The 11,277-nt window shown below is 60.2% G+C and overlaps 2 protein-coding genes across 3 annotated transcripts in view; one reads left to right on the top strand and one right to left on the bottom strand.

The window, feature by feature from the left end:
- The first annotated feature begins 40 nt into the window (after window positions 1-40).
- Window positions 41-2,259, top strand: NKIRAS2 (NFKB inhibitor interacting Ras like 2). 2 transcript variants are annotated; one of them, XM_051794694.1, is made up of 4 exons: window positions 41-270; window positions 471-548; window positions 646-712; window positions 1,089-1,328. In XM_051794694.1, exons 1-4 carry the CDS (start codon window positions 177-179, stop codon window positions 1,183-1,185), a joined length of 336 nt encoding a protein of 111 aa, XP_051650654.1. In that variant the 5' UTR covers window positions 41-176; the 3' UTR covers window positions 1,186-1,328. The 2 variants fall into 2 exon arrangements, with proteins under 2 accessions (XP_051650654.1, XP_051650653.1); XM_051794693.1 differs by having other exon boundaries at window positions 94-270; window positions 471-712; window positions 1,089-2,259.
- Window positions 2,260-2,310: 51 nt separating this feature from the next.
- ZNF385C (zinc finger protein 385C) overlaps window positions 2,311-11,277 on the bottom strand; it is a 56,005-nt gene continuing 47,038 nt past the window's right edge. Inside the window, 6 exon segments of the mRNA XM_051794627.1 lie at window positions 2,311-5,315; window positions 5,598-5,711; window positions 5,886-6,073; window positions 7,555-7,884; window positions 8,336-8,507; window positions 10,105-10,215. Coding sequence (XP_051650587.1) covers window positions 5,091-5,315; window positions 5,598-5,711; window positions 5,886-6,073; window positions 7,555-7,884; window positions 8,336-8,507; window positions 10,105-10,215 — 1,140 coding nt within the window. The 3' untranslated portion in view covers window positions 2,311-5,090.

Raw genomic sequence — 11,277 nt, 5'->3', positions numbered from 1 at the left:
GCCCGCCAGGGGGCGCCCGCACGCGGGCCCGCGGGGGCCACTGTCATGGGGGTAGGTCTTGTCGGCGCCACGCCCCTCCCTGCAGCAGGGCCCCGCGGTCCGCCCGCCCGCTGGGGGGCGCTGTGGCGCCGCCCCTGAGCCCCGGCCGCGCCCGCCCGCGGGGCCGGTGAGGCGGGATGGGCAAGAGCTGCAAGGTGGTGGTGTGCGGGCAGGCCTCGGTCGGCAAAACCTCCATCCTCGAGCAGCTGCTCTACGGCAACCATGTGGTCGGTGAGTGCGGGGCTGCCCCTCTGCTCCCCGGCGAGGCGGCGGCCCCGTGTGCCGCGGGCGGGGCCGGCACTGGGCAGGGCTGTCCCTGCTCACCTCTAAACACGGGAGGGCACAACCCGCCCGGCGGGGCATCTCCCCGGGCTGTGCCGGGGCCAGACCCCCGGCAGGGTCCCCACGTGTCCCCTGCCCACCCCCGCCAGGCTCGGAGATGATCGAGACCCAGGAGGACATTTACGTGGGCTCCATCGAGACGGACCGCGGGGTGCGGGAGCAGGTTCGCTTCTACGACACGCGGGGGCTGCGGGACGGGCTGGAGCTGCCCAAGCACTGCTTCTCCTGCACCGACGGCTACGTGCTGGTCTACAGCACCGACAGCAAGGAGTCCTTCAAGCGCGTGGAGCTGCTCAAGAAGGAGATCGACAAGTCCAAGGACAAGAAGGAGGTGAGTCCCCCGGGGGCAGGGGCTGCAGAGTGGGGTCTGCTCCCCTTGGCAGGTTCTCACCTTTGCTCCAGCTTGTCGCAAGACGGTTATGGGTCCCTGGTCTGTGAGACTCAGCTGTCATGGGCTCTGCCCTGGGATGCTTTCTGAGGCTACAGGTGCTCGACAGCCCGTTCCACTTTGGAGCTGCTTTGAGACACACAGACCACAAGAGGGGGGCAAGGAAGCACTGGGACCGTGGGGTTTCAAAAGGTCTCGACATGGAGGGGGGGTCAGTGGCAGAGCTGGGTCCAGCCCCATGGGTGTCTGGGCAGAGCCAGGCAGCCCTGCAGTGCTGCCACTGTTACCTTCAGGGTCCCTTCTCACCCTTTTGGAACAGGTCACCATCGTGGTTTTGGGCAACAAGTGTGACCTGCAGGAGCAGCGCCGGGTGGACCATGAGGCAGCCCAGCACTGGGCCAAGGGCGAGAAGGTGAAGCTGTGGGAGGTTTCGGTGGCCGACCGGCGCTCGCTGATCGAGCCCTTCATCTACCTGGCCAGCAAGATGACGCAGCCCCAGAGCAAGTCTGCGTTCCCCCTGAGCCGCAAGAACAAGGGCAGCGGATCCATGGATGGCTGAGCCTTCTTCCCCTTCCCTTCCATTGCCACCTCCTCTTCCTCACCTCCCTGCTTCCCTCGCACACACCCCTCCTGCTGAGCCTGTCTGGTGTCACGGAGCCTGCGGGAAGCAGGTGGCAGGAAGAACAGTCGTCCCAGGGCTGGGAATGGTCCTTGAGGATGAGAGAGGCAGTGGGCCAGGGACCACCCTTCTCCCTGCCTGGCCTCTGCACTGTCAAGGTGCTGCAGGAAGGCCGGGATTCACCCAGTGACCCCTCTGCTCTCGGGTGCAGACTGGGAGGGGGCAGCAGAGGCACAGGCTGGCCAGCTCTGCAGCTGGGCTAGAGGGAAGAACATTCTCTCTCTTTTCTATTTCCTGATACCATGTGGGAAGAGCCCCTTTGCTGGCCCTGCCTCCAGACGAGCAGCTCTCCCAGCCCTACCCCAGCTGACTCTGTGCTGCAGCTCCTTAGCTAGCAGTGCCCACTGCTCCTTTATGCACAGGAATGCCTAGGGTAGGGCAGGTGCTGTTTATGCATCCTGCCCCAGGGAATGCCTAGGGTAGGGCAGGTGCTGTTCCTGAGTGCAGGATGCCCAAATCCACCAATCCAGCCCTGCTCTTCTGGGTGCAGACTCAGCCATGACCTCGGAGCAACTGGGACTGTGCTTACCCTGCACACCTGGATCCCTGGAGGAGCTGGGACTCTGCTTACCCTGCACACCCGGATGCTTCAGGCTGCAGCAGCTCTCCCTGCCCACCTGTCACGGTGCTGCCTTCTCTCAGAACTACCATAAAACCAAGGCACAGGTGTCCCAGTCCTGTCCAGCAACACCAGTTCCCTTCAGGTAGTCTGGATGTAGGAAAAGAGATGACAAAAAGACCTGGCCTGTTTATATTTGTTCCTTTTATTTACTGAGTAACACAATAAAGCGATGAGATTCGATTATCAAAATATTTTCCTTTTTTTTTTTTTTTTCCCAACAGTTATAGTACATCAAAAAAATATACAATGAACATTACAGGAGGGTACTGGCCAAGTCCCTAGAGTCTGGAGATTCCATTTGGGGTTGGTTTTTTTTTTTTTGTTGGTTTTTTTTTTAAATCAAACTTCACATCACTCCAAGGTTATTTACAGAGGGGCACATGTTACCGAGCGCTATGGACTATCCCTACTCCTAGTACAGCATGTGCTAAGTCAAAGGCAGTAAATGCTTTGGAGAGCAGGAGGGGGATTTGGCAGGGGGGATGCTGTAATGGGGGGTTCTTACGCAGCTCGTTGCAGTATTATTGTTACTAGAAGGAATGGCTTTCTCAGGGTTAAAGTGCCAAGTACAGGAGTGTCTCAGGACTCCACTGGTGAGGGGTGACGGAGCAGCCGCAGCTCCAGCACAGGCTTTTTGGAACAAACTGGAGGGGAACAGGCCCAGCGGTGCCACGCGGCTCTGGAGGCTGGAGCCTGGCTGCTCCTGGCTCCCCGTGCTCCTGAGGCGCTGGGCATGGCACAGGAGGGACACGGAGCAGGACAGGACCTGTTCTTCTGCCACCACCGGGCTGGGGGTGACCCTGAGGGCCTGGGAAGGGCACAGTGAGCTGGGCGGGGGTGGTTGGAGCCGTGCTGGCCATGGGCTGGTTGGCACTGTGGCACAGGGGACTGGGGTCACGTCCCTCCTGCTGCTGGGGGCCCCACCAGCGCAGGCTCCTGTCCCCTGGGACTCAGGATCCCCACATGTGCCCTGGGCTGTGGGACCATCTCCCTGTCCCTGGCAGAGCCTGCCTTCCCTCAGCTGCACTCCAAGCCACGTCTCCCATCACCACTGCAAGACCTTTCCGTTGTCTCTACTCACGGCTACTCACTCTTCTCCCAGTGTCCTGTCTCCACTCTTCTCCTTCCCTGAGGCAGAGATGCCCTGGGCAGGTGAATCCATTCCCAGGGGCTCCATCACTCTCCTGTCTCTGGGGCAGGAGCACAGTGGTGGCTCCACGGTCAGTGCTACCCACAGGCCCTGCGGGTGTGTGGCTCCCTGTGCCCTGCTCCCTCCGGGCAGCTTTCCTTGCCCTTGCTGAGGCTCCAGCCCTGGGAAGCAGAAAAGTTTCAGCCACCAGAGTGGCTCATTGGCCGGTTCCTGTTCAGCTCCCCATGCCAGGACCCATCCTGAGCATCAGCAGAGCACACTGGGCAAAATCCTCCTTAAATCCAGGTGCTGCTTATGGCCAAGACGTCGGATATGTGTGCTTGTGCGTGTGGATTCCCAGGTGCACACACCAACCTGCCTCTTCCCGAGGGCTGGGAGGGAGCGTGGGCCACGGCAGAGGTCTGAGCCAGCATCTTGGGCTGAGGACGGGACAGAGCTCAGTGTTACGTTGGTTCTTCTGCTCCCACTGCTGCTCCCGACCGTATGGACACATCAGCACCAAAGGGAAACGCAGGTGGCTAACGCGGCGGGCGAGCTGCCCCCCTGGATTGCATAGATCGGGGTGGGGTGTTCCTCCAGCGAAAGGTCCGTTTGGGATGCAGCTCTCCTGCGTGTCTCCGTGTACAGCAGCGCGCCGGGCACCCGGAGTGCTGCAGGCACAGTCCCAGACCAGGTCATGGCTGGGCTGTCTGAGCACAGTGAAATGCAGAGCTACGGCCTCGGGGTCCCTCTGGAGCCCAGCATTCTGCAGGCTACAGGTGCCACCTGCTCCTTCGTACCTGATTGTCCGGGCTGCTAGGGACACCTTTGTTTTTGGGAATCATTCAGTAACTCCCTGGAAGCTCCTAACGGGGATGGGGTTGGAGGGCCGGGCACGGCGGGCGAGCAGCAGCGTTGCCTTTCACTGGAGAACCGAAAGTGCTTTAGGGACATTCACTCAGCCTCACAGCATCTCCCGGGAGGTAGGGGCAGGGCTGTCCCCATGGTGGGACAGAGGCAAGGAGAGGTGCCAAGCACAGGGTCACCTCCTCGGGGACCCAGCACCGGGCAGCCTGGCGCTCCCGGCCTCGCTGGGCGGGAGGGGGCCTGGCTCAGCCATATGCCCGTTGTGTGCTTCTGGGGCCAGGGCAGGGCCCGTGTGCTTTGGAGGGGGGAGGCACTGGCCCTGGGGTCAGCTATTGCTCTTGGAGTGAGGATACGGTCAGTGTGGCTGGTGCCTGCTGCCACTGGGGCTCTTTGGCTGGTGGGATGTAGGGAGATGTGGGAACTGAGGGGCTGGTGGGTGGCACAGAAACCCCCAGCCAGCACAGGCAAGTGTGGGGCTGGCGAGGGCACAGCCAGCCCAGGCTGAGAGGGGAACTGCCACCTTCCCACCTGTGCTCCTACTCTCCCAGTAAGAGCTGGGCTGAGACTTCCCTCACAGTTCCCTTCCCATTGGGCTGGCAGGGACCAGAAGGATGCTCCTTCTCCCAGGGACCAGCCAGCTCCTCTCCTTCCAGTCTGGTAACTGAGAGGGTGATGAAGAAGCAGCCAGCAGGCCAAGGACAGGCAGGCCATGGCCATGAGACGGTCCTGCTGACTCAGGCACCGTCCTCTCCTGTGCACTGCCCAGCCGTGATGGGCTGCTCTGCCAAGCGGGGCCGGCGCGGGCCGGGGGAGCGGTGGGGATGCGTGGCAGGGCTGGCCAGGCTCTGCCGGGGCACCTCGCTCCAGCAGGAGCCTGCTCCAAGCAAAGGAGAATCTGGGTTTGATGTCTAGGACTACGATTTCCCACCAGCCAGGAGAGCAGGTAGCGGGAGCGCTGCCCTGCCCCGCGCAGCCCCCGCAGCACAGCCCGGCCGTGGCGCGGACCCTCGGCGGGCCAGCAGCTCTAGTAGGGCGCGAAGACGATGGGGCCCGGCGTGGTGCGGACGTGGGCCGGCGGCGTTCGGAAAAGGGCTGGTCCGAGGATCGGGGCTTGGAAGAGGGTGGTGGCAGTGGCTGGTCGCAGGGCGAGGGGGCCGGGCATGGCGCAGACGGCAGCGGCGGTGAGCGGGCTCGGCAGGAAGCGGGTCGCCAGGGTTTTGGTGAGGTGCTTCTGCAAAGCCAGCTTGGACTGCAGGGAGGGAGGAGGAGACTCCATGAGATCGTGGAACAGGTGGAGGAATCACAAGTGCTGCCATTGTGAATGCTGCTGCCAAAGCACTCCCAAGTTATCCCTATTCTGGCCTTCCCAGGAATAAAGACTTGAATCCACCCCCCCCACCACAGCCCACCTTCTGTGAAGGGAGCAGCTGAGGTGTGGTGATGTGAACTGAGATTTAAGAGAAGCAGCTCCTGTGACTCACTGCAGGGATGGCTGATGGCGAGCGAGGGTGCTGTGCAGGGAGACAGGTACCTTGAGAATACTCACTGCGAGGGCAGCGTTCTTCTGCAGCTTGTTGTAGGGGCTGTACTTAGGCTTGGGCGGCTTCCCCGCCAGCCTGTCTTTGTGTCGCCGGCTGCTCATGTGCTGGGGAGGAAAACAACTGGATCACTGGGAGCCAGGACAGTGAGGGGAGACCCACGGCACTGTGCAGTTTGGGTCCGCGGGAGATGTTCCTCACCCTTCAGGGACCATCAGGTACCTGCCCCAAGCCCCTGCCCACCCACACCCTGTCCCCCTGCACTCCCAGGGCATCATCACCTGCTTGAGCTGAGTCTCCGAGTTCACGTAGATCTCACACACTTGGCAGTGAAACGCCTTGTTCTGGATGTTGATGCTGCCCTTGTTCCCGATCCGCTTGGACTTGTGCCCTGCCCGGGAGAGCAGCTTGCCCCGGCCTCGCCGCAGCTGGGTGCCGTGACCTTCCAGCATCGACTTGTGCTTGGCGCCTGGTGAGAGGGGACACTCAGCAAACCCAGCCCAGCCCTGTGCCGTGGCAGCAGGGACGGTGCCCTCCAACAGCACCAGGAAACCCACACCAGCCTGTGCCTGGCAGCACTTGCAGGCAGAGGGGGACAGGGAGCTGCCTGGGAGCCCGGACTCTTGCCGGCACTGTGCAGCCCATTCCCAAACCCTGCCAAGCCTCATGTCACAGGCAGACCAGAGATGCTCAGCTTCCCAGAGACCCCCCCCCACATGTGCCAGACCTTCACAGAAGCTATTTTGAGTGTGTGCTGGAGCCTGTCGCCTGTCCCCGGGCGTTAGCACAGTCTGCGGGGCCGGGCACTCGTTGCCCGCCGTGCTGCAGCATCTGAGCCGTGCCCAAGGTCAGAGCGGAGCCGTGCGGAGCCAGGAATAGCTCAGCTGGGTCACAGCAGGCGGGGAAGGAGGAACCCGAAATCCCCGCACACCTGGGGACAGGGCACTCCGTCCTACCCCTGCCAGCGCCAGGACGGCGGGGGCGCGTGGGGGGCAAGTAATTTAAGCCCCTGCTAATTCATTCTATTTTTTAAGGCGTGAAGCAAGGAGCCGTGTGACGGCCGCAGAGCAGCGCCAGCCTGCAAACGTTTGTTTGTTTGTTCTTTTTCCCCAAATCAGCTCCTAAATTCGTAACTGGAGCTGACAAAAGCAAAAGGACATGTCTGCAGCTAAGCCGCAGTGGTGTCCTGAGCCAACCCTGCACACGGCGGCTGCTGCCACCCCAGTGGGCAGCTGGGATGGGAGAACTGGTTCCCAGTTCTTTCTGAACTGGGGGAGAGAAGAACCTTCCATTTAAAACTGAGATGCTCATTCCGTTTTAGCATCCTCCAGAGAAAGGGACGAGTCAGGATCTGACACTGCAGGGCCCACAGATCCTGCTGGGTGCCCCTGTACTGTGGCTGCCACACCTACCACCATCCCAGGGGTGGGTGTCTGGCCACCCTCAGGTTTCAGGGGGACCCTCAGCACCCCCCACCTGTGACCTCCCTGAGGGGCTGCCCTGTACAGCCCAGGAGCCTTCACTGGCTGTGGGGCTCCAAAGCTTGTTGGATTCCCAAGGCACTCCTCTACAGAATGATGAGCCCAGACCACCAAGCTGCTTTGGGAAGGATTATCCTGGGTCTGCAAGAGGCCCTGGCTATCAGCTTCAAGTCAAATGAAATATAAAGTTGCCTCAATCACTTGATTAAATGTAGCTGGAAATGTCCTTAATGGAGACACGAACAATAAGAGCATTCGACCTTGAGAAAATTCACCACAGAAGCTGCAGCCCAGGTAAAGCCCCACAGCTTATCTGTGAAGGCCACCTTAACGAACCCTTTTTAATTACAGCAACACTCATTAAAGCTCGCTGCTTCCCCATGAGGCCATTTGGTGATGGGGCATGATTTTGCTTGAAACCCCAACAATGGAGCAGCCCATCCCCCTGTCCCTGCAGTGATGCCCTTACCGGTGTTGTGAGCCTCCAGCTGGGACAGGGAGTTGACAGTCACTTTGCAGGTGGGACAGTACAGGTGCTGTTTGCTCTTCTTCCCCTCCTTCTCGCTCTCAGGGGCTGAGCTGACGCTGCCACCCGACTCAGCAGCCTGTGCCTCGGCTGCCTGGGCGGATGAGGAGGCCACGCTGGTGGCATCAGAGGTGCCCTCTGAGAGCTCAGAGGCCGGTGGGGAGCCCAGCGGGGCGATGCTGCCTGGCAGATCCGTGGGTGATTCCTCGGTGCTAGGCGCCAGCCCCAGGCTGCTGCCCTCACCCTCTGGCTCCTGTGGGCTGCTGGCATCAGCTGCAGGGTAGGGAAGGAAAGGGGGAAACGGGAAAGAGAAAGAAATGGGCAGAAAGTTCTTTGTGCCTGAACAGGTTTTCTGGATTTCAGGGAGCACCTGCCATTCTCCCCGAGACCATCTCGGGCACTGTCTGCATGTGTCCATGCTCCCACCAGGGCTGTCCCTGCATGTGGCAGAGCCCTGGGATGTGTGAGGCAGAGATCACTTCCTCTCCCGCATCCATACAAAACACCTCCTGGAAACACCAAACCACAGGGAAAACAACGGCCATCCCCCCACAGCCACGGGGATGCCCAGGGCCAGGCTCCCCCCAGGACACTGCTCAGGTTCCTGTGCTCAGCCTGTCACACGGGCAGAGCACAGAAGCTCATTTATGAACGCTGGCAGTGGCATCTCTGCCGTGCTGATTGCAGCCTCCCCAGCCCCGTCCCCCCCTTCCTGTACCTGTACCTGTGCTGCCGGGCTCCCCACTGCCCTCGGGGATGGGGGACAGGTCGGCTGCACTGTCCTGGCTGGGGGTCCCCGCTGCAGCCCCCGCCACCTTCTGCTTGTTCTTCATGGCCTCGATGGCCTTCAGCCTCCGCGCGTGCTTGTGCCCCTTGTAGTGGGCTTCTGCCTGGTTCTAGGGGCAAAAGACAGGGATGACCACGTTGGTGCAGCCGCCAGACAGAAGGATGGGCACAGAGAGGGCATGTTACGAGGCCAGCCCTGGGATGTGGCTGCTCAGGCACATTTCCAGTACAGCCACATCCTCTGGTGACATCCACCCCCAGGGCCACGACTACCACAGAGGGGCTGTTGGGAGCAGGGTGTAACACGGGGGGATGCTGGTAGGGGGGTGTAATACAGAGGGGGTGTTGGCAATGGACTGTAACACAGAGGGGGTGTTGGCAATGGGGTGTAACACAGAGGAGGTGTTGGCAATGGGGTGTAACACAGAGCCACATCCCTCCTCCCTCCAGCCTGCTCTGACAGCGACATATTGGGGCCGAGGTGTCACTCTCTAAGACATCACCATGTTGCACGGCTGAGATAAGGACCCTGCTCTGATTAAATGCATCAAGTCGCTCCTAAAAGCAGCTTTCAGGCAAAATTTATGACTCCAGAAATGTAGAATGAATTGTTGCTGTAAAAATGAAATAAAGAGGTTCATCAGTGGGGACGACATGTCTCCCACTGTATCCTAAGGGTTGTCCAACACACGGTTCACGTCCCCCGGCTCCTCTCTCCCAGCAAACACTGGATAGATAATGAAGTGCGACTCTGACGGGTTCATGTCTGCACTGAACTGATAAAAACAGCCACAAAAGAAAATCCTCCAAGCACTGGTGTCCTCCCAGTGGGGACAATGCCGTATTGTCCCCCAAAACAACTCCAGCTCGGCAATTTATGGAAAGGAACCCCAGTATGAATTAGACACTGTACCCCTGAGCAGCACAGATTAATTTGCACAATGATCCGGGGGGCCAGCTGAGGCTTCCAGGGCTTGGCAGGGGGAAGCATCCCATCCCTCCCCTTCCCTCCCCCCGTGGCTTTCCAAGGGCTGGGAACAGTGGTCAGGGCCGACGGCCAGTACGTGGGAAAGCAAAGGGCCCGTCGGAGCGTGGTGCCTCATTAGCAAAGACAATAAACTCCCCCTGGATATCAGGGCTGGAACGGGACTGGGTGCAGCCGAAGTAGGTCACCGCCGCCGCGCCGGAACACCCGCGGGCTGTGAGGGTCTGTGCCAGCAACGCTCCCGCAGGGGAACCTGGGGGGACACGGGCAGGGACAGGCAGAGCGGGGACAGGGACATGGGGTGCTCACGGGAGCACTGGGAGCATGTGGTGGGACCAACTCTCCTGGCACAGCACTACCAGCTGGGATGAAGCCCGGAACAGGGAAGCAATGCTTTTCCCCAAGCCCCCTGGCTGCGGAGAGGAATCATGAAGCCCAGAACTGCTGAGTTTCAGTAGCAGAGCAGCACCAGCCTCGGGTGCTGCAGATGCAGCATGGCCAGGCTGGGACAGCTCCTCCACAGGTGGCAGAGACTGACCAGGGCGCAGGGCTCGGGGAGGCAAGAGCAGCTCCCACAGCCCCCATAGCCCCCATGCTGCCTGACACCAAGCACTGGCAGCTTTGGTGGATGAGTAGTATGGCCCATCATCTTGGGATGCCTCTGCTCCAGTGCTGGCCCCATGTGCCCCACTCACCCCAGCCCCACCTCTGGCCCCGCTTACCGCAGAGTTGAAGCGTAGGTGGCAGATGTTGCAGGATATGAACTGCTTCTTCTTGAGTGGGGCCGGCACGCCAAAGGTGTGGCTGATCACTGCCTTCTGCACCGGGTCCATCTGGAAGGGGAGGGAGGGCAGAGGGTGGCTTGGTGCCACATCCTGATGGCTGCCCTGGCGTGGCACCACGACCCGGTGACCCCCACGCCTGCCACGCTCCCAAGGAGCCGCTGCCAACACCACAGAGCTCACACTGGGAGCGAGGGGCTGTGGCTGCTGAGGCAGTGCATCAACACCGGCTCCTGTCCTGCTTAAACCATCCTTACATCCACCAATCTCGCAGGGTCTGAACATCAGCTGTGGTCTGGCAGAGGTGATGAGACCCTGTCTGTCCCAGTGTGTCCCCACTGTCTGTCCCTGTCCCTCCCCACCTCAGACACTGGTGTCACAGATGGCAAATTACTGTTTGACACCAGAGCCCACAGCCATGGACACAGCTCGCCCGAGGCACAGTGCCCGTGAAAGCCCCTCTGGGCTGCCCCACTGCTCTGGGGCACTGCACCTGCTCAAAACCAATGATGACAACTCACTCACTGGGCTGGGTACACACAGACCTGCTTCAGCGACCTGCCAGGAGCACTGTCCATCGTCCAGCCTGCCTGGGGCCACAGTGGGGCTGAGCATGTGGCCACTGCCAGCCCCTGGCCCTTCTGTCTCACTCCAGGGCTCAGCCTCATTCCGCAGCCCAGGCACCAAAGTGGTTCCAAAAGCCATAATTGTTTTAAACAAAATGCATTTATTAAGGGAGAAAACATAAGAATAACCTCTTTGTCTGAGCGTGGCTCTAATCTATAATGCAACTATTGTTCCCTACCCTGTGGCACAGGGAGATTATCTTATCTGAGTCCTGCTGTCAGGAGAGCCCGGGGTTTTCAGCGATCGTATTTCTCTGCAAAGCTATTTCGCTGCCGAGACAGGTGCATCAGTCTTCGAGGCACATGCCTGGACAACAGCGCCATTATCAAGACCCCGAATTCCTTTCCAGGAGTGAGCAGAATGGTAAAAGCAGGTGATTAATGAAGTGCCTGTTTGCTATGAAATTTTACTCACTTATCTGGCATATAAATGAAGAGGCATTTGGGGTTCGGCAGAGACCCGGAGGAAGCTACAGATGGCCAAGAT

The sequence above is a fragment of the Manacus candei genome, unplaced genomic scaffold, assembly GCF_025592945.1.
Source record: "Manacus candei isolate 608988 ecotype Guabito, Panama unplaced genomic scaffold, ASM2559294v1 h1tg000040l, whole genome shotgun sequence".
Lineage (NCBI taxonomy): Eukaryota > Metazoa > Chordata > Aves > Passeriformes > Pipridae > Manacus > Manacus candei.
The sequence above is the reverse complement of the archived record's forward strand: the minus strand, read 5'-3'. Positions and strand labels throughout refer to the sequence as shown.